This window comes from Centroberyx gerrardi, chromosome 1 (assembly GCF_048128805.1).
Source record: "Centroberyx gerrardi isolate f3 chromosome 1, fCenGer3.hap1.cur.20231027, whole genome shotgun sequence".
NCBI lineage: Eukaryota > Metazoa > Chordata > Actinopteri > Beryciformes > Berycidae > Centroberyx > Centroberyx gerrardi.
In genome coordinates, this window is record NC_135997.1 from 23254006 (window position 1) to 23279087 (window position 25082).

General features: G+C 41.1%; 2 protein-coding genes across 2 annotated transcripts; both read right to left on the reverse strand.

Annotated features, from left to right (window-relative positions):
• Window positions 1–354: 354 nt before the first annotated feature.
• On the reverse strand, window positions 355–13487 carry alpk3b (alpha-kinase 3b). Its single transcript, XM_078284130.1, has 15 exons — window positions 13354–13487; window positions 10662–10783; window positions 9767–9884; window positions 8524–9316; window positions 7993–8073; window positions 4981–5979; window positions 3831–4311; window positions 3210–3357; window positions 2693–2820; window positions 2556–2591; window positions 2167–2441; window positions 1680–1768; window positions 1363–1580; window positions 803–851; window positions 355–676 (listed from the first exon to the last, which is right to left on the reverse strand). Exons 1-15 carry the CDS (start codon window positions 13485–13487, stop codon window positions 355–357), a joined length of 3993 nt encoding a protein of 1330 aa, XP_078140256.1.
• A 5954-nt stretch (window positions 13488–19441) lies between these two features.
• On the reverse strand, window positions 19442–24131 carry cry5 (cryptochrome circadian regulator 5). The gene is made up of 11 exons (XM_078284720.1): window positions 24095–24131; window positions 23196–23409; window positions 22802–22996; window positions 22507–22625; window positions 22100–22254; window positions 21541–21681; window positions 21012–21179; window positions 20751–20891; window positions 20459–20610; window positions 20062–20294; window positions 19442–19926 (listed from the first exon to the last, which is right to left on the reverse strand). Exons 2-11 carry the CDS (start codon window positions 23405–23407, stop codon window positions 19874–19876), a joined length of 1569 nt encoding a protein of 522 aa, XP_078140846.1. The 5' UTR covers window positions 23408–23409; window positions 24095–24131; the 3' UTR covers window positions 19442–19873.
• Between the last annotated feature and the right edge of the window lie 951 nt (window positions 24132–25082).

Genomic DNA, 25082 nt, shown 5'->3' on the forward strand with positions numbered 1-25082 from the left:
AAAAAATTGCATCCAGCCAAACAGTGCCAGGGCTCGACGCTGCCAGACATTGACAAAGTTAGCCTTAAAATCATGTAGTCTGACTTAAATCAGCTTCCTTATTTTCTTTAATTTTTCTGTCTCCTGGTCTCTGATGGTTTCATAGCTCTGTGTTTGTCGTAGCTCAGCGGAACTGCCAGCAGCCTTGTGTCTTAGACTTGCTTCCTGCTCCTCCTCGGCTGTTTTGGGGTCGCTGACACATAACCAACAGTGATTCTGGTTCAGGATTTCATCAATGAGAAAATCAATGACATTTGATCAGGATACTGTTCCATTGCGAAAATCAGTGACATTTGACGTTGACAGATAGCTATTCTATGTCATCTTAACATCTTTGGGAGCATCAGCAGCTTTTTGTTTAGTGGGTGTCTTGCTGCTATCCTGCTCTGATTCAGCCTTCCTGGGCAGTCTGGGGCTGCCAGCAGATTTCCTGCCAGTCTGAGGGCTGGAGGAGCCAGCGGCCATCTTGCGTTGAAGTAAGGGACTCCTGGAGCCCTTGGGCTTGGATGGCGTCATTAGAGAGTCCATGGCCTTCAGAGACCTCAGGCCCAGTAGACCACAGTAGTAGTTACACTGGTGCTGGGAGACAAACTGCTCAAAGACCTTGGGATTCCCTGTGGCAGACAGACCCTGATACCTGCAGCAACACACAATAAGACCCAAAATGATACAGTTGTTTCACTAAAAATGTAAATTGCCTGTAAATTGAGGTGCTATTTTCACAGTATCAATTATAACAACAACAAAATACAAATATACTAACCCTGTTGGTTTGACTGAAATTCCAACATTGGTGATCTTAGTGTCAACACCTGCAAAATAATCACATACAACAATGTTCATTTTCTGTTGTTCAGGCAAAATATTCAGATGTGATGGACATGCATCACAAATTTAGGAGGCAGAAAAAAAAGAAAAATAATACATCATAGTTTGCTGAACACACCAGTCTTAAAATTTATCTTGGATAACAAACTCAGTGCCTAATGGACCAGAAGGTACATAAAGATGGTGGCCTTATTGCCTTTGTAAATTAAAGTGATACGCACATCTCCCTGTTTCACTGGTGCTGGATGAGGATGGCAACATTTTTATTACAAACAACATTTCAACCTAGTTGGCCTTTGTAAGGTGTGTGACCAGACAAACTACTTTTTACGGCCTCACTGCCTCTCCGATACATGCGCCAACATGATTTTAAGGTAAATCTGATGGGCCAGGAGATTTCAGTAGTGTAAAACCACCAAGTATTCCAACAGTGCAAGAAATCCTGTGGTGTGCATCCAGTCTCATTTCTTGTGCAGAGTTAAGGTTTCCTCCTACCTTCCAGCTGAGTGAGTAGCAGATTGCCATTGGTCCACTGATGGATCCAGTGCTGCAGGGCACAGCACTTCTGCTCCACCTCAGACCCAGTCCTCATGACTAGTCTGCCTGTGTGATCCAGTAGAGAGTATTTCAGGTAGACTCCCTTCAGATCAGCCTCCACTGTGGCATGGGGGACAGTGTTCGCCGGTCGGTACATCAAGTAGACTGGAATCACCCTGTGTAACAAAGGTTGTTGTGATGTGAATGACTTTTAGGGAGACCATATACTCAAGAGGATGTTACGTTCTTATGAAGAGTAAACTGATCCCACTCACTCCAGACATGGGCCGAAGTTTTCAATCACTCTAGCCTCTGCGGAAAAGATCTTGCAGTATTCACGAGCCAAGTTCTGTATTCTACATTCCTGTTTGCAGAACATTGGAGAATAGCCAGTTTAGATAAACACAACCTACACCAGTACATTTTTTAATTTGCTTTTGATCAGTGGCACAGTAATCATATGGGGGTGGAGGCAATGGCACTTGACTGATTCACCTTAATACAGGATTTCAAAATTAAGAAGGGATAAATAAATTACAAAACCAAATCTTTCATTTCAGAGGAAGACAAGAAGAAGAAAGATCTTGTCTTGATGTGATATTGGTGTATTTTTTGGCTGATATACTATACTTTGCAATAACCTTGTTACATTTTTTTATTTTTATTTTGTCATATGATTCTTTTAATTCTTGCCATGCCTATTTGAAAAAGAAAAATTCCCACTCTTCCCCTGAATCCCCAACTTTTTTTTTATTTACTTACCTTCTTGGCGGTGTCCAGGTTCCTCTCTATGAGGCAGCTTTCCCCTTTGCCCCCATAGGTGATAGGGTTGCGTACTTTAATGACACATGTGTTCCCGGACTCGAACACAGGCTCCAGGCCGTAGATAACCTTCGCTCTCCAGACTTTGTGAGAACAGCCGTCACCAATATGAGATTCCTGCATCATTATGCGGCCAAAGAATTTATTGCCCCAAACACCAGAATCGGCTACACCCTTGTTCAACATTAGGGGTGTCATTTCGATTTCCTCTCCGACTGCATACATAAGATGAGAGTGCCAAGCCAATCAGATAAGCATTTCATGGTTTTACAGGAAGAAATTGTGTTCTAAATCTAAAAGTGATCTAAATATATAAAATCTCATCTTACCACCAAGATCCTCACGCAGGGATATTCCAGCCAGGACTGCAAAACAAGAGATAATAAAGAATGAGACATGCTGTAGCTATTTAGTGCCACAAAAAATGTGTTATTTTACAACAAATATAAGATAAATGGGTACATACTATCGACACTAAGTAGGAAGTCTGTCGCGTCTGTCCCATGTTCATTTGTGATTGTACATCCATAAACACCACAGTCTCCGCTCGACGCCTGAACGATGGCTAGATTTACCTGCGTCTCATCTCCTGCACTGAGAAACAAACAAAAAATTTGCATAACATAAAACATCTCAGAAAATATGCAATATAATCTTTATTTTTAGTATTTGATCAATAAAGGGTTTCATTCCAAAATACAATTTTTCATATACCCTTTTCAAGCCTTGCTGGCAAAAAACTCACTATTATGTGTAAGCACTATTATGTTCATGGAATACCTTTAAAGTTATTAAGTCTTCCTAAGACCTTTGTAAAAAAAATACAATAACATTATAAAAGAAGCAATCATTTATATTTTCAGAAAATTTGGAAGTAGCAAATAATATTATATAGCAAATAATATATATAATATTCCCAAATATTAAATTTCTTATAAAACTGAACACAATTTACACATTTACTTCAGGACTTGAGGACTTACTTTCTTTTAATCTGAGCAATCTCCACTTCATCTCTGTACCATTTGATAGTGGAGTCACTAAGAACATTGAAGAACTGGCACCACAGTTTCAAGTGTCCCGAAGCATCTGAGAAGGACTCCCCCCTAATCTTACGGATAACCTGAGGAGCTGGAAGGAGAGAGAGACCCCGACAGAGACAAATAGGTTAAGATATACGCTTTCCTATGTTACACCTGTCTCTTTAATATGTTTACTACATCAGTTAAACCAATCAAGTAATCCTTCCTGGCAAGTAGCATGGGCCTTTTGCGGCAGTGCCAAAGGAAACAGCCACTGCTCATGCACATAGAGGCTCTGGGTGGCACTTCCCATAGAAGCTAGGCCAAAGAAAACTACACTTTAATGGCTCCTTTTAGGAAATGAGATCACTTCCTCAAAGCATGGCAATAGAACAGGTGCTACTAGTAAACTACTGCTAGCAATGACTACCAGCAAAGAGTGCAGCAAAGAGTCTTCTAAAATTACAGATTCGTTTTTCACCCTATAGTGTATGAGTTACAGTTACAGTAGCACCACATGAATACTTTCTCCCCATTAAACCCCCATTTTTAAATACTAATGAGGCATGATGGGCGTTTTACCTTTGAATGGGTCATGCTTGTCCTTCTCTGCAGGTTTTCCCTCGGTCTTGGGGGTGTGGATCTGCTGGGCGGGCTGTTGGCTCGGTGCTGGAGTCTCAAGCGGCGTCTTCCTCCTGCTCAAGAGAGGAGAACGCCTCTCTGCTGGAGAGGTTCGCCCGCCGCTGGGCTGAACTAGAGGCGACCGTCGTGACAGGCTAGGAGACACAGAGAGGGCCGCAGGGCCTGGGGAAAGCTTGCTGCTCTGTGTAGACACTTCCTCTTTCTGGGGTTGGTTATCAGCCGGCGGTGTGGCCTCGCTGTCCTCTGTTTGGGACTTGGGTACTAAGATTTTGCGGCGGGCTCCAGAGGCCAGTTCTTGTGGGGTGGCAGAAGGAATGGGGGAAACACCATTTCTTTTCCTTAACAATGGACTTGCTTCAGGATTCAGAGGAGTTAAAGAGTCAGTCTTTGAACATTCCTCAACCATAGATAAAGAGCCCTCCTGATGGTTAAGTTGAAGATCAATCGCTTGTGTTTCAGCGCCAAGTACACTTTTTGTTGCAAATGTTTGTATATTCTGTAAACCACCCACGGTTGGTTTGTGCTCTTTATGTTGATCTAAAAGTGTGGCGGGATCTATTTCACTGCTCCTCAAATGAGTTTCACTGACGAGTTGAATTTCTGGGGTTAAATTTTGTATTATTTCAATGTCTTTGCCATGAAAATGTTCCTCATGGTCATGCTCCAAAATCAACATTATTGAATCTTGACTGTTGGCATTTGTAGACGGCGAGAGTGTAGGATCCTTCTCTATTACTGCGGTCAGTGGTTTCCCAGGTCCTGGAGCGGTAATCACTGATGGGTTTGAACTTGGGGTAAGTATATTAGTCAATTCCTGTTTTGGAGTCATAGGCAAAAAATCTATTTGGACATTCTCAGTCCCAGAGAGGGAAACAGCAGGATCATGTTTCAGAGGAGCTGCAGTTGATGCTCCAGATTCCTGGCCAGTGTCCATGACACTGTCGTTATATTTTTCGGTACTGCTAGGTTTTGTGGTCTCTAAAGTGCTGCCTGTGTCTACGACAGAGATAGGAGGGATCACAACAGTTGGGGAAGTTGCATTTAGGGATTGGATTTGTTTGTGATCAGTTTTAGTCAGTCTATGGCAAACTTCCAAATGTGCAGCCTTTATGTTTGCATCAGTAGCATCAGTGCTGGTCTCCATTTTCTTGTCAAGCTTTGACTTCTTCACTTCCAGTTTACATTCTGTGTCGTCAACTCTTAATTCTTGACATTTCTCTGTAGCAGATGTAGGGGGACGTTGGTCAGCAGGGATTGGTATGGTAGTCATTGAATTTACTACTGTGGATTCAAGAGCCTTTATCTGTGATCTCAAAAGTTCAGCAATAGATATGACTTTTGGCACAGGTGTTGGGATCTCCTTGAAGCCTTTTATTTGTTGCTCAGTTAAGTTTGTCTTATGGATGCTTGTATTTTCTGGAGTTTTTGTTATATGTGGAATAATAATCTCAAGGTTAGTTGGCTTCAGATTTTGTGATTCTGAATGTTTCTCCTCTGGCCTTTTTAACACAGGTTCATTCTTCTCTGTTTCTTTATCAGATATGTCCACAATGATAATGTCACTGTTTTTTTCCACTGGCTCTTCTGTTTTAGCTTGTTCAAGCGTCTTTAGTTCAACAATTTCAGTTTCCATCTGAACTATACATTCATTTGGGGCCACATTGTCAGCCTGTACTAATAACTTACCTAGCTCATTACCTTTTACTTTCTCATCAACTTGTATTTCTGTCCCCTCAACAGTTTTTATAGCCGTCTCAACTTGGCTTTGCTGGACGGTGGGCGAAACATTACACCCCGGGGTGTTCTCACCATCACCAGGGCTTTCGAGGGGTGACTTTTGTAGGTCTGTAAAAAGGACTGTATGGCTTTCATTTGATCCCCTGGAATGATCCCATGTGTCCTGCGTCATTTTGTCAAAGGCTGCTTGGACAGGAGTGTGCAAAGAAGGGGCCTGGTTGTCATCTGTCGCGGTCTCTCTTCCCGATGGACTCTTTTGTGGTGAATGTGCATCCATCTTACATTGGGTGGGTCGTGGTTCGAGGTTGACAGGTGCATCATTCCTGTTCATCTGTGTATGGGCCTGTGTAACCTTGAGGCACAATACAAGCAGAGGTATCCATGCTGTAAATACTTATTCCCTTATCCCTGGCTATGCTGGACATGGATAAACACATGTAATTTTAAAAACAGCAACAGCGTAGCCAGCACAACAAACAAGGAATGGAATGGGAATACATTAGAAGGAAGACGCATTCAGAAATCCATGCATTATTTAATTAACAAACATGGATGGTTCAGTTAATTTCTGTGGACTTGAACAGCTCATTTCCAAGATAGATTCCAGAGAAGAGATATATTCTGTGATGGAATCAAGAGGCACTTTCAGAACCTATTTTACTTTCAAATGAGTACTATTTCATTGTTTTGCAAACATGTCTGATGCAGGATCCCTGGAAAATTACCCTGGACACCACTCAAGTGTTTACAAAGTCACTCTCCTGTTCATTTCCAGTGGAGCAGGTCCAGAAAGTGTAACTTGATTACCTCCCACATTTGTTTTTTGCATTCTTGTTTGTAGCTTTGTGGGAAACCGGTTAACAAATCTTGAGTCATAGGATTTCTTTTTTGTAATTAAGTTTTTCTTTAAATAAGCAAGCATGCAAAGAAAAAGGCCAAAAACTGCGAAGGCCATAAAATAAGTGGCAGACATCAACCAATTCACCCTCAACCCCACACCAAAGCCAGCATACTACCTAATAAAAGCCGGTTAGCAGGCTAGCTTTATGCTCCAATCATCAAATGACAAGTAGCACTCTAGTAGTACTGCAATCTGAGATACTACACAGTATTGTAATACTTCTGGTGTACTATAGAGTAAAATTACCATATGTCAGTGCTCTACAAACATGTTTCTTTAGTGTCAAATCTCCATAAAGGCCATGGTTGAGCTGAAACCCTGTTTAAATTAGCACCAGAGGCTCTAATGGACTCCCTGTGTCATGCGTCACTCGATGGATTAGATAAGACATAATATAGCTCAAGGGTCATTCTCTCTGCCTATATTCTGCCTTAATGTTCTCTCAAAAAGTAACTGCATGCTTCAGTTTGGAATACTACTTAGGCTTTAAAATCACATGCAATCTATGATGACAATACAGGAAAGAGAGTATGATGTTTGGCAGCCTAACTGAAACAAAGTCTACTGCTAATTTCCATCTATCACAGTGCTTATAGCTAAGTCTGACATGAGCAGGCCTATTCACAAGGAAGAGGGCTATTTTAAGTTATAGTGTGGCCAGAGTGGAATGTAAATAATTTTAAGAGGTGCTTCAGCCATGCAGTGTTTTGTCTCAGCTCTTGATTCCCACAATATTCAGACAGCTGGAGTCATGATGATTGCATAAGCAGTGAACAACAAAGATTCCTAATTATAAAGCATCTAAATATCTGAGTACTAATCTGGGATCTCTGGTCACAAACTTTAGAGCCCAGAATTTATTTCCTCTTTCCATACAAGGGTGAGAATTTCTGATGTTTTCTCTGATTTTTCATTAACCTATTAGGATAGAATATATTTTAAGTTAGTTATATGCAGCCTAAGTGTTGTACCTGAAAGCTTATCACAGTCATCCTTCAAGACATAGTTATTATGGGAAAGATACAGCAGGCACATTTAGTGCACTCTGAGTTTTCCATCTCTTAGGTCTTCATCACAACACTATGTATTCAATTTCACTTTTAATTTAGAGGCCAATCGCTTGTTTGTGAGACCATGTACTGACACTGTCAAGAATACAGAGCGCCAAATTCTCAGTACAGGGAGCACGTTATATAAGACCTTATATAAGACTTATAATGCCAAATTGCTATCATAAGAAATGCAGCGTTGGTCTTCTCTCAGATCTTTGCACTTACGTTTAATATTAAATTTGCTGCAGGAACATACCTGTTGCATCTGCCAGTGTGTGCGTCATTTAATTCTTGTCACACAGCGGGGCATACTTGTAAAAGCTATAAATAGCCGCAGGATGCTTGTGTTACTGATCGGGCCTGTGTTGGCAACGCAAAGCACTCATGAGCTCATGCGAACAGGGTCACTCACCTCGCTCTGCAGCGGCGGCCGAGACACAGACGCATTCTTTAGGCTGGGGCTTGTTTCCTTCTCAGACAGCTGATCTGTAGACTGTTCACATGGACGCAGAGGCAAAGCATCCTCGCTTTCCCTCTGCACGTCCGCTGACTCGAGGTCCCTGTGTGCTAAAGTTGCACCAGCGGAAGTAGTGGAGGGATGTGGACAAACTGCTACTGCTACTGAAGACTTCTCGTCAACTTCCATGACTGTAACATCCTCTTGTTGTGTTTTAGTAATGTCCTCCTTTACTGTGCTTAAGGGTTGTTGGGGTGTTACTGCAAGACTTGATTGCAGTTGTGTTGAGGTAACAGGAGGATTTGGGTTCAGCTTTTTCAAATTTTCGAATGTATCTTTACGTCTAACTTCCTTGTCAAGCTCTGCAGCTTGTTTACCTTTAGTTCCTGACACAGTACGATTTGTAGATGGGAGAGTAGCAGCGGATATTGGGACAGTGGGCTGTTCTTTCTGCAAAGGGACACCTACATTTCCCTCTACACATACCTTTACCTCCTCTGAAGGCATCCTATTGACAGGCAATGCTTTCTCTGCTGCTGATTTCTGACGCTGTTCTGTCACTTTTCTGGAGTCTGAATCCAAAGTTGGTGAAGTAACAGTGCTCTCTACTTCCATCACCTCTTCTAAAGTCCTCTGAGACTGTAATGGCTGTGTGGGAGCCACAGCTACGGAGGCCTCTTCATTTGCCCTTCTCTCCTCAGACACCCTCTCTGCAGGAGCCTCTACCTTCACACCCTTTGCACCATTGGAGATCTTAATCTTCTTTTTGATAAAGGGTGTTTTGGGTTGGTGTGCAGTGAAAATCTTCTGCGCAGAGTCATATATGTATGTCGAGCCATTTTCATTGACGGCCTTTCCATTGGTAATGGGAGACACTGCTCCATTAGTGATGGGCACTGGCTTCTCCTCCGCCTCCTCCATAGTGGTCTCCTGTAGCCTGGCCTCAGTCTCAGCAGCTGCGGCCTGTTGGCTCTCCTCCGTCCCCTCGTCTTCCATGGAGCTAGGGGTGCTGAGAAAGGCTTCCATTGGGGACCGACGTTTCCTCTGTGAGCGGTCCGGACTGATGGGTCTTAGTTGGTCCTGAAGCTCAGGCCCCTGGTTTTCCTTACTCTCCAGTTCCCTGCGTTTATGCTCAGCCTTTTGTTTGAGCTTGGCAAAGTACCGCTGGTGGATCTTGAACTCGTTCATGTCGCCCACCTCCAGAACCCCAGAGCAGGATACAATGCCTTTGTTGTTGCTGGCCGATGCCTGGTATATAGCTGCATCTTCCACAGTGCAACTGAGAAGAAAAGACACTTTTAAATGACTGTTAACATTATCTCAGGCCAGTTGAATCTTGACAGAAACAAAGGTAGACAATGAGGAATGCTGCTTTGGCTTGAACACTATGTAGAGGCAAGAGGTGCTCTTTGGAAAGTGGGGTAGTTCATGTGGAGAAATGTAGATCCAAAGAATTCCAAGGCTCTGTCTCTTTTTCGAAAATTAATAAGCCTCTATTATTTTGGCTAATTCATAGCGAAAAGATTAAAATAACACATCGATGTGTTGTGGATTGTCTGCCTTCATCAGGGAGCTCTTTTTGCTATGCATTAGCCAAACTAATAAAGGCTTTTTAATTTTCAAAGAAGAAGAGTGACTTGGAATTCTTTGGATTTACATTTCTCCATAGAAACAAATGCATTATAGGAATACAATCAAATGGCATATCAATGCTTTCAAACATACATACTTGTAAATGTGCAGGGAATGGTTTTGTCCGTTACGGAATATTTCATATTTAGGCAGTCCACAGTATCTGTCTAACTGCATGTCATCTTTATACCAAGTAACTTCAGGAGTAGGGTGTCCTAAAAAACAAAGAAGCAAACTAACAAAACTGGAAGTGATAGCAGTGATGAGATAACAATTTGTAGATCATCTACAAAATGGCTAGCCATTTACTTTACAATGGCTTCATTGCAGTGTATTCCTATATGCAAATTTGTAAATAAAGAACAATATTTTTCCAGTATTTCATGAAAATGTACCTGAAATATAATGTACATGAAAGTTTGTTCAGAACAATGAAAGCACAAAGTGAACATATGTATACTAAAATAAGTACTTACAGTTCCAACACTGTTGAATAATAAATACTTTTGGTCAACCAGTTGGTTACTGGCCACAATTTAATCATAACTTTAACATATCAGAATAACAAAACAAAATGGCATGCTAGCACTTGGTCCTATTTATTTTCTGCTGACAATATAACAGATCGCCACATACATTATAACCTCACTCAGCACTAAATGAGACACAATATTGCATAATTTTAGTATGGAGACAGCAGGAAAGATTAGAACATTTCTCGCCAGTGCTTATGTCAGGTGTTGGAATTCTTGTTTTGGAAGTACTTATTTTAGTACATTATGTTTGTAAATTTTTCACTTCCATTATGTTATTACATACTTGTAAGCACATTATGCATTAGAGAGATTTCCATCAAGTACTTCTGGGGTATTATTATGTCCTTACAATACTTTTCTATAGCTTAATATACAGGTGAATACACTGGAATAAGGCCACTGTAAATCAAGTGTTACCACAAAATGTATCCTACAGATGCTTAGAGCAGAGTTTACCTGTAACCATACAAGTGAACTTCACATTGCAATTCTCGGACACAGCTTTTGACTTCAGCGTTGTCTCAAATGAGGGCTGCGTTTCCTCAGTTAATTGTGCCATTACACTGCAGAGTGTGCTCCTGTAAAAAAGGGGCATATAAAGTTGTTTCTCTGCAGTTTTTTTTAGGTCATTTTAGATGTATAGGATTATTCTTTAGTATAGATCAGTAGTTTTCAAAGTCTGGGTCAATTGGAAAGATTTTAATGGGGGTCTGAATTAGAAATTGTTGCCTTCAACGGCTTAAGTTTGTGAAAGGCCAATTCTAATTTTAAATGAAGCCCTTAGCCACCAGTATACTATGTAGCCATAGCCTTCACATGCCCCTAAATGTAAGGTAGGCTGAAAAAATAAAACAGGGTAAATTCTATTATATTAGGCAACACAAATCCAGTTTGTGTCACAAGAAAAAATCTTGTGAAAAATTGGGCCACAGACCAAAAGTTTGACAACCACTGACTTCCCACTAATATCCACTCTTAACATAGTCCTCACTAAAATATGCATTATGTGATTTATTTCAGACCACTTTGCTGAATATGATTTCCAGAGTAAACACAGGGGCTATTCAAAATTAGTACACCAGCTGAAGTGGATCACATTCAGCAAAATATCAGCGATACATTTACTTACTTTGCACCCGCACTTACAGTCAAGGTATTAGTTGATATGGATTTGTCAACAAACGCATTACAGTACCTTGCTGTCCTGTACTGAGAATACCTGTGACTTGAGCAGCTATGCAGAAAGGAAGCAAATAGAAGCAGCTCATCAGGCAAAATGCATGTTGGCCATGTTTGAACATGGCTGAAAACATTCATATGGACTATGAGCTCTCATTATACTCTATACTGTGAGGACATTTACCACCAAGCCATTTACAATTTTGTCTCTCTGAACTTGTGCTTACTTACATATTAATAATTCAAAGCTAAACTGATTTGTTCTTTAAGGTTTGAATTCATGATATTAACTAGGATAATCAAGTCCGGCACAAACCAAGAAGGGGTCCAGTAGAGTTCGAGTTAAGACCAACACCAGAGACAGGTGAGTCTACCAAACAGTAAGCAAACCTTTCAAAATTGTTTTAAAAATAATAATAAATGCTTTTCACAGAGCACACAATAGAGGGTTCAAAGGAGAGTGTATCTTGTGATTTTTAAATACTGCAATTCAATATGAATTGGTATTAAGCCAGGCTAGGAAACCCACAATTCTCAGAGACAAGAGCAGGACCAAAACAATTAGTTTCAGAAAGAAAAATAAAACCAACCAATTTATGACTGGAGTCAAATACTACACCCACATCAAACCCAACATTTGCTCATAGAAGCCTCTTTAGTCCATATGAAATTCATTTACAGAAATGAGACACACGGCCATAAAAATAATGTATTCAATACAGAATGTAGGCTATGTATTGAATCATTGTAGCATGTGGAAATGTGGCCAAAACATTGCAGAGATGAAATAATATTAACTGATTAATGCTTGCATGCATATGATAAGCGCAGAAACATTATCCGGGTGCTTGTGTATTACGTGTGGTTGATCTATGTCTGGTGTGGACATCCATTTCAGTCTTGGGTCAGTTCACATTTAAAGGATACTGTTACACTTCACTGCATATTATCCATGATTAAACAAACAAAACAAGACACTAATGCTAAAGACAGTCACTGTTTTGAACAATATAATGATATGGCTTGTAATAGTAATGCAAACAGTCATGCATTTCCTTGTGCTTGTTGGAATGCAATTTTGCTCACTTGTGAATAACACAAAAAAATAATGTACTAATTAAGCCATGGCAATGTTACAAAGGCAACTTTTGAGGCATTATAGATGGGGAATTTTATAGGAAATTAAGACTCATAATATATTTGTTTCTTATAGTCCATCATTTTAGCCTTATAGTTTTTGTCCCATTTACCAGCTCTCATCCCCGCTGCAAGCAATGTTACCATCTCCATTGCCTCAAAATGTTGTTGATGTATCATTTTACAGTGGGAACACTCTCGACAATTTTTGGGTGACGTAGGTCCCCCAAAAAATGTTCTCATGGAACAGGCAATAAAGTGAGACACAGGGTAAAAAAAAATCTAGGTTCCTTGAAACAAGATGTTCCCTTAAGGCACTAATGCTGAGGCAACTCCTTGGGGAAAGTTGCCCCAAACATTGCCCTGTGTATTTCTACCGATAAGCAAAATTACTGCTATGTAATTATCTGAAAAGACTGTTAGTATGCTTATTTACTGGGGTATAATTAAGAGATCATCAGAATATCTGCATGTGTAAAATACTGACAGATTCTGAATTATTGGGCCAAAACAAAACCTGAATGCCAAATTCATGTTTGTTTTTCACTGTCAAAATATAAATGCTTTCCATGCAGAAGCTGTTGTTAGTGTTTTGCTTATTGTGAAACAAGGCCTGCATAACTGAGATGGTGCTCTCAATCAGCAATTTACTTAAGCTTGGGTTACCATGGTAGCTACAAACAAAGAAAAAACACGTCATGCACTTTTGCCTCACTCTCAAGAGGAACTGTTTGGAAATCCTGTCATGTTAATGCATATACATGCTGGGCAGGACGGTCCTACAGTGGTATAGGACGGTCAATGACACATTGCGTTTATCAGGAATCTCTACCTGTTCTCTGGCCTCACATTGGAGAGGTAGCTGCAGCCACCAGCCCGGCTACTCCCATTGACATCATCCCCATTGTACTGGCTGGATCTGCCATCGGCAGAATAGGAGCGTGTCATCATCCTCCTGGAACTCATTTTCCACCAGATAAAGTTACGCACAGATCAAAGTTTTCCAGGAGAAAAACAAAGGTTTCCCTTGTCACTTCTGTTTTTTGTCCTGAAAGACCGATAGGAGCTGAAAGAGAGAAGAGAGTGAAGACATGAGTTCAAATGTCCTGTGATGTTTGAAAAAGAAATGTCACAAGACAGCAGAAAGTTTAGGAAAGTGTAGGAAAGTGTCTCATGAAGTCAAACTTTCTTTGTGTCGTTCCATAGATTGAAACAAAATGCCATGTAACACAGAATTAAATATCAGCACAACAGATGCTCTGTAAAAGAATCTATTTTACTTGCTGATATACCTATGATTTCCACAAAAAACATTCAGCAAACAAACTATTTTCCAAGCAGTTAACTCACCATTCACAAGTTTCTTTTTCTCCTTTGACAGATATCCCACAGCACCAACTTAAGGCACTGCGATTTCCAATCAAACATGAGCATGCGTAGGCTGCTGGACTATTTATAGTTACACTACAAATAGGCACAAGAGCACATCACACTTTCCAAAACTTGCCTTTGGACCATTTTATCAAAAAGAAAAAGAAAAAGCACCAGAAAAGAAAAGCCAGTCAGTAAAGAGTCTGCACAGAAGCAAAAACAAAATCCTTCTGAAGGTGAAGAATCCATACTAAGCTCCATGTCAAATACAAGGTCATCCCACATTTGGTAGTCCTCCAAATGGGAGGAGAGGATTTAGAAGACAGGGCGAAGGTTTTTTTTTATTTGGTTACCAGTGGATTACAGGCCCTCTTAAGAAAGCGATCTTTCGTTTGACCAGTAGTGGGCTCCTCTTTTCCCCTAACTGCTTGCTTGGCTGTGGATATAGACTGTAGTAAAGAATCACATGAGCCTGTCAGTCAAAGGGATCACATCACCCTTAAAAGTACATCAATATGAGCAGTAAATTAATTCAGTCATGCAGGCATCCAGTCACACTCGGTTCCTTTCCAAACAAGTGTTAAGTTACATCAACGTTCCATTACCAAGGGACTTGTTTATACGGAATATATGCACAACATTTCAAAAACATTAGTAGAAATTGGCACATTTATTCCACAGTTTTCCTCCAGAATTCTCTCTTTGTTTGTTAAAATAAAAATACATATTTTGTCAACAGTTCGCATCATAAGATGGTGAAGCCCACCAAGCTCTGTGGCATGCATTGTCCTGTGACTGACAATTGCATTGGACCCCCAGAGGAAAAGCGGTAGGAATAGAACAGCCTTATATAGGCTGATCCTACTGACTGCTAAAGAGCTAGGGGCTCTCATATCCTTACACAAGCATGCACACACACACACACACACACACACACACACACACACACACATCAATGATCAGCAGTTGGATTTGTTGTGTCTGTTGTTGCTCAGTAAATCAATTTGTGATGAAGTGTTTTTGTTAAAAGTGCTTCACAAATAAATTTGACTCAACTTTACTATGGGCACTATATTGACATTTTTATTGCTTATCATTAAACAGATCATGTTTGGGGAAATATTAACCCATGGGAACGACATGTCATCACCTTTAACTTAAATCTCTCTCGCATGCCAAACAAATTGCAAACTTACAAACTTTTCCGTGAACTGATAGTAACTGGCACCACTATGAGTTCCAGCCTCCTGAGTGTGTCCTGCATAAATCAAGTTCAAAGATATCAATCAGAGTTTTCTCTCATGTTACTACATAGACTCATCAAATTACACGATATGTGCCTGCTGTGCAGCTATTTTAAATTACGTTTTTTTTTTTATTTCCATCGATCCATCATGTTTCTCAGTAACTCCCACTCTTTCCACTTTTCCTGCCAGGGAGCTCATACAGTGACTCAACTTATTATCAACATTAATTGAAGAGTTTCATCTCAAAATACTATGTCCGCTATTAGAAAAAATGTACACATATTCTTACAAAATGTTTGCAGGCGTAATGGTAAATTTGACTATGGAAAATTACTACAGAATATAGTACTATATAGAATATAGTAACTTATTGACTGACTAAAGACCTTTGATGACAAAATACATTTTAAAGGGTATAATTCGGGTTTTTTTTAAATGCTGATCCATCAGTAGCAACAATGAGGGAACTTTCTCTGTCAAAATGGCCACATAGTATACCATTTTGGAATGGACCCTTTCTATTATTCACACACACACACACACACACACAAACACACACACACACACACATCGTGGTCCTGGTGATAGACATGTATGTGCTGGAGAGCCTTGTGTGAAGTGGCTGAAGCATGGCGGCCTCGGCACGGTCTGATATTCTTGTAGGCGTGCACCGAGGGATCAAAGCACAACAGGGTGTGAAAACACTGCAGCGGCCTGCAGACATGTCATGTGACTCTGTTGGCCAGTGCCTCCCATACAGCATGTGACTAAACTGTTGATGGTTTGAAAGGGATTTCCTAATGGTGCGCCTATGAGGAAATAACAGCTGATTCTCTAGATGGAGCTCTTCCATGAGGTTTTGTTTGCAAGTACTTCTGAGGGCCACATCATATTACAACCTTTTTTCCATAAAAAAAAATCCTGTTGATGTTTCTTTTTCTGATAACAATCTCACTTCAAATCTCAGTTCAGATGGGGATACACATGATTCCAACATTGCATCCCCATTGCCTCATGCTTTGCTATGTATAGCACTTGACAAAGTCCTGTTGTGGCTTAGTCTGGCAGATTGATAGAGGGGCTACAAATGATGCTCAGTGACATCATTACCAGCTATGTGTTTTCCATTATCATCTTTTACCAACATAATTGTGCACTCTCAATCAGAAATAAAAGGAGGTTTCTGTGGGATAAATGTAAATTGATATAACCTGTCATTAAAACCAGGGTGGTAATGGCCCAGCCCAGGTCTAGGGGACTGTGTTCAGTCTCTAGTCTAGTCGAGTCATGTGTATTTATATAGCCCTTTATCACAAGTATATCTCAAAGGGCTTTACATGCCATCATGCATCACCAGGTGTGTGTGTGTGTGTGTGTGTGTGTGTGTGTGTGTGTGTGTGTGTGTGTGTGGTGGGGACAGGGATCAGCCACAGGGCATGAGACAGGTTGGACAACTGTAATCTCCACTTCCACTGTGGAAAATTTTCACCATCTCCACGGACATCCAAGAAGTCGTGACCTTTCAGCATGAGGCCACGAGCCTTTCTCTCTCAGCTTCTCTGTTCTAAGGTCGTTTGTACAGAAGGGAGAACTCTGTTCAGTCAACAGCACCGACACTAGATGTGCAGCTTTTAGCAGCAAACAACCTCCCAGTCTTCTTCTGCTTTTGTGAGTTTTAGTGTTACTGGCCATGGGACAACAGAGCAGCTTGTCATCTGTGTTGAAAGCCTTCAGCAAACCATGTTGCCCTTATCTGAGACAGATTTACATGCACATTGTCAGCCAAATTAAATGTTAGTGGATGTTCATTTTTCTGTACAATTAAACAATTTCACCATTTTTGTTTTGAACAGGTGGTCTCTGTAACTACACAACAGGTGCTTGTGTGCTGAATGAGACAGAGTTGCTGAAAGAGCTCCATTCTCCACTGCTGAGGCTGAGGCAGAGAATTAGAGTGGGCAAAATGGACACGTCCTGGTGTGTGTCATGGGTCTCCTTCAGTAAATGTTGTGCCTGTTGATCTAAATGGGCCAACATACCAGCTCCCACCTTACATGGGTGTGTACTGCCGACTGTAAAGTCGTTTTATCTGATGAGAAGGGTGAAAGAATGTTCTGGTGCATTCGTATCATTTTGTAACCTCAGTCGATAAAACATGTCTTGCAAATAATGGGTCTAATCTAATGGACTCAAAGTGGCCTAGCCCTTATTTCATTATGGCGAGAGATTTGAAAAACTAAAGGCTCATTGCTCAACAACTTGCTGGCTGGATCTACTCTTGTTTTTCCAACTGGTAAAATTGTCATGTAGAGTGGGAATTAACCGTTTGATATTGCTGCCTGAGCCGCAAATGAACTCCTGCGATAAATCACTACAATAAAAGCGGCATGGAACACCGGCTGCACTGGAACAGGCTGTACTAATCCAGCTGGGATAGTACAGCGTCGAGATCCAAGATGGTTTGAGTGGTGACGTGTCGACATGGCCTGTGCGCCATGGACTGACAGATAAAGGAGCACAGCAGCAGCAGACAGACAGGGGAGCAGGCAGTTATAATCCTGGTTCCGACCACAGACTATAGTGGGTCTTTCCAGGGCCAGGGCCAACTCAACGTGTTTACAAGACAAGATCAAAAGCACATAAAATATATCCCATCTGACAGATCATTTTCTCTGCTCACTAAAAAGGAAAAAATAATCAAATTAATCTTATTTGTGGGGGGAATTGAGTGATATGAACACTGAGGGAGCTCTAGCTAGACCTGTTTGGCTCTGTTGTGGAAATCAAGCTGTCGGTGCCGTAGATGTGCTGTGAGGATTTATGGCTGGGGTAGCCTGATGCCAAGTGTACCCCCCCCCACACACACACACTGTTATGCACAGTCGGACAGCAGGTTGTTTTGATGTTTGACAGGTCTCTGTGGAAACTGAACTTGGCTTTGTAAGTCCGTCTGGCCCGCTGTTGAGGCTGTGACATCATCTTCTGGATATTCACACCAGTGTCGGCTCCAAGGAAGCAGAAACAGGAGAAGACTTGACCTCCAAGGACAGCTGTATGCCACCCCCATCACACACACACACACAGCACTACATATCCATGCTGCCCTAAGCCAGTCACATGCGTAGTAAACATAAATGTGTTGTTCTGTAATGACTAATGGGCTGGAGAAGCATTACCTGAGAAGCATCGATCTCCTAATTAGACAGAACTTGATGGCTGTTACTCTACATTGGGATAAATTTAGCCTTTTATTCTGCCAGTGTCCTGAAATCCTCAAATCTCCAAAAACAATTTTTTTCAGGAATTTAAAAGACATAGAACAATTGCAATAACTAAATTAATTTCTAAACAAAGAGAAAGTAGAGTAATGGAACACTAGTTGAGATTCCTACTTACTGGAAGTGGAATATGAAACTGTAATTTAAATGATAGGATATTGGAATAAAAATATTGAATATGTAATTTAACAATATTGGTAAAGATTGGTTTCATTGAATTCTACAGGCTGGCAATGTCCATTTGGCCCTCCCTTGCTGTACATGGGTAAACAGTCTGTAAAATGTCTGCTGCTCTCAACATCGACCACAACTGTGCAATGCTGAATCTTTCAGCTCAACTCTCCAGTCCTATGGTCTAATTGGTATAGCCTCACTTCTTTAATTACAAGACAGGCCCTGACATGATTTACTGGCTGCCTTCTGCTGACAACAGTACCGGTACGTTTTAATAACTCTTCCAAGACAAAAAAACAAGGCTAAGTTGATTAAGTGAAAGCCCCTAAAGGTTATTCCAGTGAGGTGTAGCCTTTGTTTATTAATTTGATTAATTCACTAAATAAATAACAAAATAATGTATAATTAAATACTAAAACAATATCCAGAAAAGCTCATTCTGCCAGTAGAACTAGATCGCCCTCTAGTGGTACTGATGAGAAATTTGGAAATCTCACAGCACTCACTTTGAGTGTGTACTGTAGCACACAGCCATTAAATGCTTTTAAGATTGACTTGCAGACTGATTGGTGCATTTATTTTCTGACCGTTTGCTATGTAGCAGAATGAACTGCTGAACCATTGTAAACTAATCATTATTTTAAGATCATGGTGTCTAGTCATGTCCAGTCATTTCTGCTGATAAAATTGGCAAAACTGACAAGGATCATCCCATTTCTGTGTGTATGCTACATGGAAATATTTGGTACATATTTTGGATACATTTTATTTGAATTGGCTATAACACTGAAGTAGTCATACAAAATAAAAAAGTAACAGTCAACCAATGACTGTATCCAGAGTGTTACACTAATGCAATTTGCCATTTTAGGTTCAGCAAACAAAAAAAAGGCCCACTGAGGCAGACAGCCTCTCCAGTGGGCTTCCATCTTTAATCCCCATGCATCAAATATACATTACTAAACATTGTACATGTTTAGTACAAACTAAACAGTAAACAGTACTAGTAAACATTGAAATAGTAATACAATATAAAATGTAAATGGACACCAGTCCTCAAAAAGTAAAATATAAAAGCAATTTCAAAGTTACCATAGTCCCTACAGTAACCAGTATAGAGGTAGATATAGTGGATCGCCTGCCCACCCATACAGTAAGTCTCTGACCGTCCACTTCGCTCCGGTCCAGACAGAGCTACACTATTAGATGGACACCAACACCCATCTAAATTTGTAGTGCAGTTATACCTTAAATAACTGCTGTATTACTCATTCACATCACATTACTTTTTCTTCTTCAGCATGTCCACAACAGATGGAGCCTTGCGCTTTTCACCTTGAAGAAAGAAAAAAGAAAACAGGCTAAGAATAAGGACGTTCTTTCAACATACGGTTAACAACAAAAGAGAGCACAAACATCAAAGAAGATGGATTATTGATAACAGTTCAACAATTTCTTTCAACACCTTACCTTTTACAGTACCTTTCTTTTTGCTGGGTGATTCAGTGGCGTCTGACGATCTCTTGGCATAAGCGATCTTCATCCTCTGGATGTTCTTTTTGCTGATCACCTCATGCTGTACAATGGGATGCGGGTAGTCTTTACCCACAATACATCCTGCTGCCTGCTGGATGCTGCGGGGAGCCTTCCAAGGCTCATAGATATACTGGGCTGGGAACTTCTTCAGGAGAGGAAGGTACTTCCTACAACAAAAGTTTGGAGACTGGTTGTGAGTCACAAGTTGTGAATTTTTAGTTTCTTTCATTTTTTGTTTCTGTTTGTTTTTTGTTTATAGCTCTTTAAGTAGAGGCAAAGCATGTCATGCATGTATCATTCATGATAAATTGAGCTTATGAGCGTTACTTACTTGATATAGTCTCCATTTTTGTCCGTCTTCTTCCCAAAGGCGATAGGGGAGTAGACCCTGAAGTACTGGTGGAAAAAGGCGCTGGCTGAGAGCCACTGCCAGTTCCCAGCATTCAGAGCCCAGTCGCCATCCAATAAAAGCTCCTCAAACACCTGTGGGAGCAGCAAACAAGATGTTGAAACAGGCATTACGAACCCCTTGGTGACAATAAGACCATATGATTTGCTCTGTGAGGAGGATCTCATGCTTAACTAAGCTTGCAGTAGAGAGCAAAGCAGGCTGATCTACACACCTTCTGCCCCTCCTCCCAGCTGATCCACAGGTCCCCCCTGGTGAGGAAACAGGCGACAGCATGTCTGGCCAGGTGGTGGATCCAGCCCTCCTGCCGCAACTGAGTCATGATGGCATCAATGAAGGGGAAACCGCTCCGAGCCTTGAAAGGAAATATATGATGGCAGAAGTTATTTATGATACTGATTACTGGTTTCTCTTAATGGGACTCCTTTCATCTTTTCCCATTAAAATTACTCCTTCTTGGTCTCAATCTCAGTACCTCTCTCCATGCAGCCAGATACTCCGGGTTCGTGTCCCAGTCCACCTGTGTACACACAGGATTGCCCTCCATCTTGTTAAAGTTGGGGATGCCCACACCAGCTGTGTAGAAGAACTCTCTCCACAGTAACTGGCCATGCAGGGAAACTGGGGGGTCTGAGTGCTTCTTCTGCAAATAAAACAGATTTCACAGTTAGGGCTGCACAAATATGGCTAAAATGCTAACACTCATTATTGTCCTAGATTTTGCAATCACAATTATTAAATCACCATTAGGCTTGATGATGTACGGAAATTTTGCTGTCCCTTTCTGCCATTTAAATTGACATCTTGACTATTTTAAACTGCTTTCTAAATTAAATTAAATGTTTCAATATTGTTGATACGCCAATATTCAACAATTATTAATTGTGGAAATTAAAACTGTGATATACATTCGTACACCATTACTTGTGCAGCCCTTTTCACAGTATAGCATACTACTCGCAGATGGGAATAGTTGGACTGTAATGGTGAACTTTAACCCTCACCCCCTGGTAGACGTCTGTCAGTCTCCACCAGAAGGTGCGTGCAGACAGGCAGCCAAAGCGGACGTACGGACTGAGGACGGTGGTGCTGGGGCTCAAAGAGTTTGGGGACGTCTGGGGCTTCTCAAAGCTGCACACCCATCCCTGGATGATGGAAACAGATACAACATAGTGGGAAAACATAAGTAAATCAGAAAGAACCTAAATGTTACCTTTGTTATAGCAACAACAGGGTTCAATCTAACATTCTTCAGTGCTACTCCTGGATTTTGGTTTCTTCAAAGTAGATTCTCCATTGAATAGACATCAATGTCTATACAGCTGGTCCATGCCTTTTCAATGTTCTTGCATGTCTTGCTCATTCACTTATTAGTAAACTGTATTGTGTAACCGTAACCCCCCTGCAACTGAACAGGCACTGTGTGAAGAGGAGCCGCCACCTGACCTGAACTCACTTCATTTGTACTGGTCTCAAAGGAGAGTTTCAGTGTCACAAGGCCTTGATGGTGTTACAAACCCTTCCACCATGCCGAGAAAAAATATGTGCATGAAACCAAAGTACCGTTCTTTTCATATGTTCATCCAGTCTCCTCAGTGCCTCCTGCTCTCCCCCTGGGAACAGCTCCTCTCCCACAGATGCTGCATCCTGTCCCAGCTCCTCCAGTGTGGGGATCCCATATTTGTTCTCATGCTTCTCTGAATAAGGCGTCTTCACACCTGTGGTACAAGAGATGCATTTAAACCAATTTAGACTAAAAACCTTGAGAGAGTATGCAGAGACCAGTAATCGCTGCTTAAAAAAGTCTGAACTGATTGGTTTTAGTTTACTTCATTTTTTAATTTTTGGAAAAGAACTTTATGGCTATGATTTGAAAAGCAAATAGTATACCATTATTATAAAGACAATATATGATTATTCAGTCATTATCCAGTGAAATTATTGTCATTATCCAGTGTTGTTGTTATTACCTTGCATGTCTTCTATGGTTGGAGCAGGAATTGGTCTTTTAGGGGGACCAAGGCTCTTCACTATCGCCTGCAGACGGTTGTAAGTCAGGGGAGCCTTCCCATTGTTTTCTTCAATTATCCTGTGAAGACAAGACTGCTAATCAGTTCTCTCCATTGAAATCGTATGATGCAGCACTAGTAAATAAAGCTTAGGGCGTGAACATACGACTTTACATTCAGCCAACTTGAGTAAGAGGGGGGTCCCACTTTGTGAATCCCCCACTGTGTATACAAGTTTAGCATGAGTGCTGCGTACCTGTCAATGTCATAGAGAGTGTGGGAGATTTTATAGATGACTTCAACTCCATGTTCTTTGGCCAGCAGGGTGACCGCCTGATCCCTGCTCAGACTGTACGGCTCTGTGTCGTACTCGTAGGTCAACTTTGTTACTTTCCACTTAGTGAACAGCTTGGGGAACACATCCTCTGGTTTCCCTCTCACCACAAACAGCCTGCAGGAGGCAAACACAAAGGGCCTATTGCTTCATCTGTTCATGATGCATCAGGCTATAAATAAACATTAAAATGAAATTGAAATTTAGCCTTACTGAAATCACTAGAAGCAATGGCACGTTATAATGTTTTGTTGATAATCTATGATCCTTTGGTCCTTATACTCAATATTTCTGAGTGTAGTCCTTCCTGTTGTACCTGGAGTTGAGCTCCCTGAGGCTGCAGTCCAGGTCTTTGAGGGCTCCGATGAGGAACCTCCAGCGGTTGACGCCAACATGGGTGTTATGGATGTAAGGGTCCAGGATGAACACAGGGTAGATCTCCTTACACTCCCTTAGAGCAGCCATCAGTGCTGGGTTGTCATGCAGCCTGAGTCCCTTTCGGAACCAGTGGATACATGTATGGGCCATGCCTGTGTGGTGGGAACACATCAAACAAACATTATAAATTTAATAGACATAAACTGGAAGAAGGTGCACTTTCAGTGAGGTCCTATAGCCCAATGCCAGTGAGTCCCACTGTAAAACACAAAGTACATCATCTGCATGTTCAAAGACAGCGGCAAAGGTGATGATATGGTCTTTCTTTTACAACATATCGAACTGGACAAGTGCATATACAATAGGCTGGCTAAACCACGACTTCAGAATGATGAAGAGGCCATTCTCAAACCTTAAACAATTCAAATTGTTTGAAGTCACGTAGAAAAATACTTATTTTCCAGTGAACTTTCCTTTAATTCTTGATAAGATGGTTGTCACATCTGTCGGTACCTTTGTTTCAAAGCTACTACGTCCTCCTGATGTTCATGTTGTTTGGTTACAGTAGGTCCATTCATAAAACTGCTTGAAATGGACATGTGTGCACGATATGAGCACTGGCACTGACTCGAATCCCTGTCATATTTCTTAGACATACAAGATGAAACATTTTTGGAGACAATGTGAATTGTGAAGTTGGACCTCCATACAATTAACCAACTAGATAGCGACATAACGTTACTTTCTACCAGATGCATGCAGTGCAGCGACGACGAGCCACACCCTGCAGTTACATGAGGACGACGCACGATGGTAACATTTCAGTTTAGAGCTTACCTTCGAGCTTGTTAACCAAATTCCCCTCGAGTTTCAAGATGTGGTGTTTACTGGAGACTTTTGTTTGGTAACCTCCACGTTGTGCGTTACAAAACGTAGGAGGTTCCCCGTTACGTATGCAGCAGCGACCAGCCAACCAGAGGAAAGACGGCGAAACCCTGAGAGACATTGCAGTCCCACCAGTTCGTCATTTGTCCACCAGGTGTCGCTACTGCAAACAATATTTGGAGTAGACGGTCAAAGCGCTGCCAACCTCCAGTACTGACCCGTACATGACCTACAGCAGTAGTTCTCCACCATGAACAGAGAAAGTAGGTTTTCATACTAACCAAACACTACAGCAGCTGATTCCACTGATTAGTTCTTCCTCTCTGGTTGAAGCTGTGCTTATTTGGTAACAGATATATCAAACAAATGGAGTAGTTGAGGGTGAGGTCTGAGGTCAGCATGCCTTACATTTAGTCTCTTGAGCGCAGGTGTGTTTGAGCCTAGTGTTTGGACCCTTGTGGGAGCTCAGTAACTTATAATTTGGTGCCTTTCCCACTGTGGTCACTCCATCCTAATAAGACGATGATGAATATACAAAAGGGGGGAATGTCATAATCTGGGTCAGGTCTTTTGTCATTGTGCAGAGGACTCAGATCTAGGGTCAGATTTTGGAATTGCAGTGGCAATGTAACATGTTTTTGATCTGATATTGCAAAGATAAACTATGAGGTCATTCAGTTATTAAAATCACCCAGTATTAACATTCAGAATTGTATCTGATATTAAATCCAACGATTTGAGGGATCCCATTTTTTAAATCTCCTTTTTTGACATGCTTTAAAAAAAAATAAAAAAATAAAACCTAAATCCAAGAATTCTAGTATCTGTAAACTGAGGAAACTTGAGAGTGTCAGTAAAGGTCAAAATGAGATTTTCTCTGGTATTTAGAACTTTCCTTTGATCTAGCAAAAGCACAGCTGTCAAGTTTAACAGTGTAATT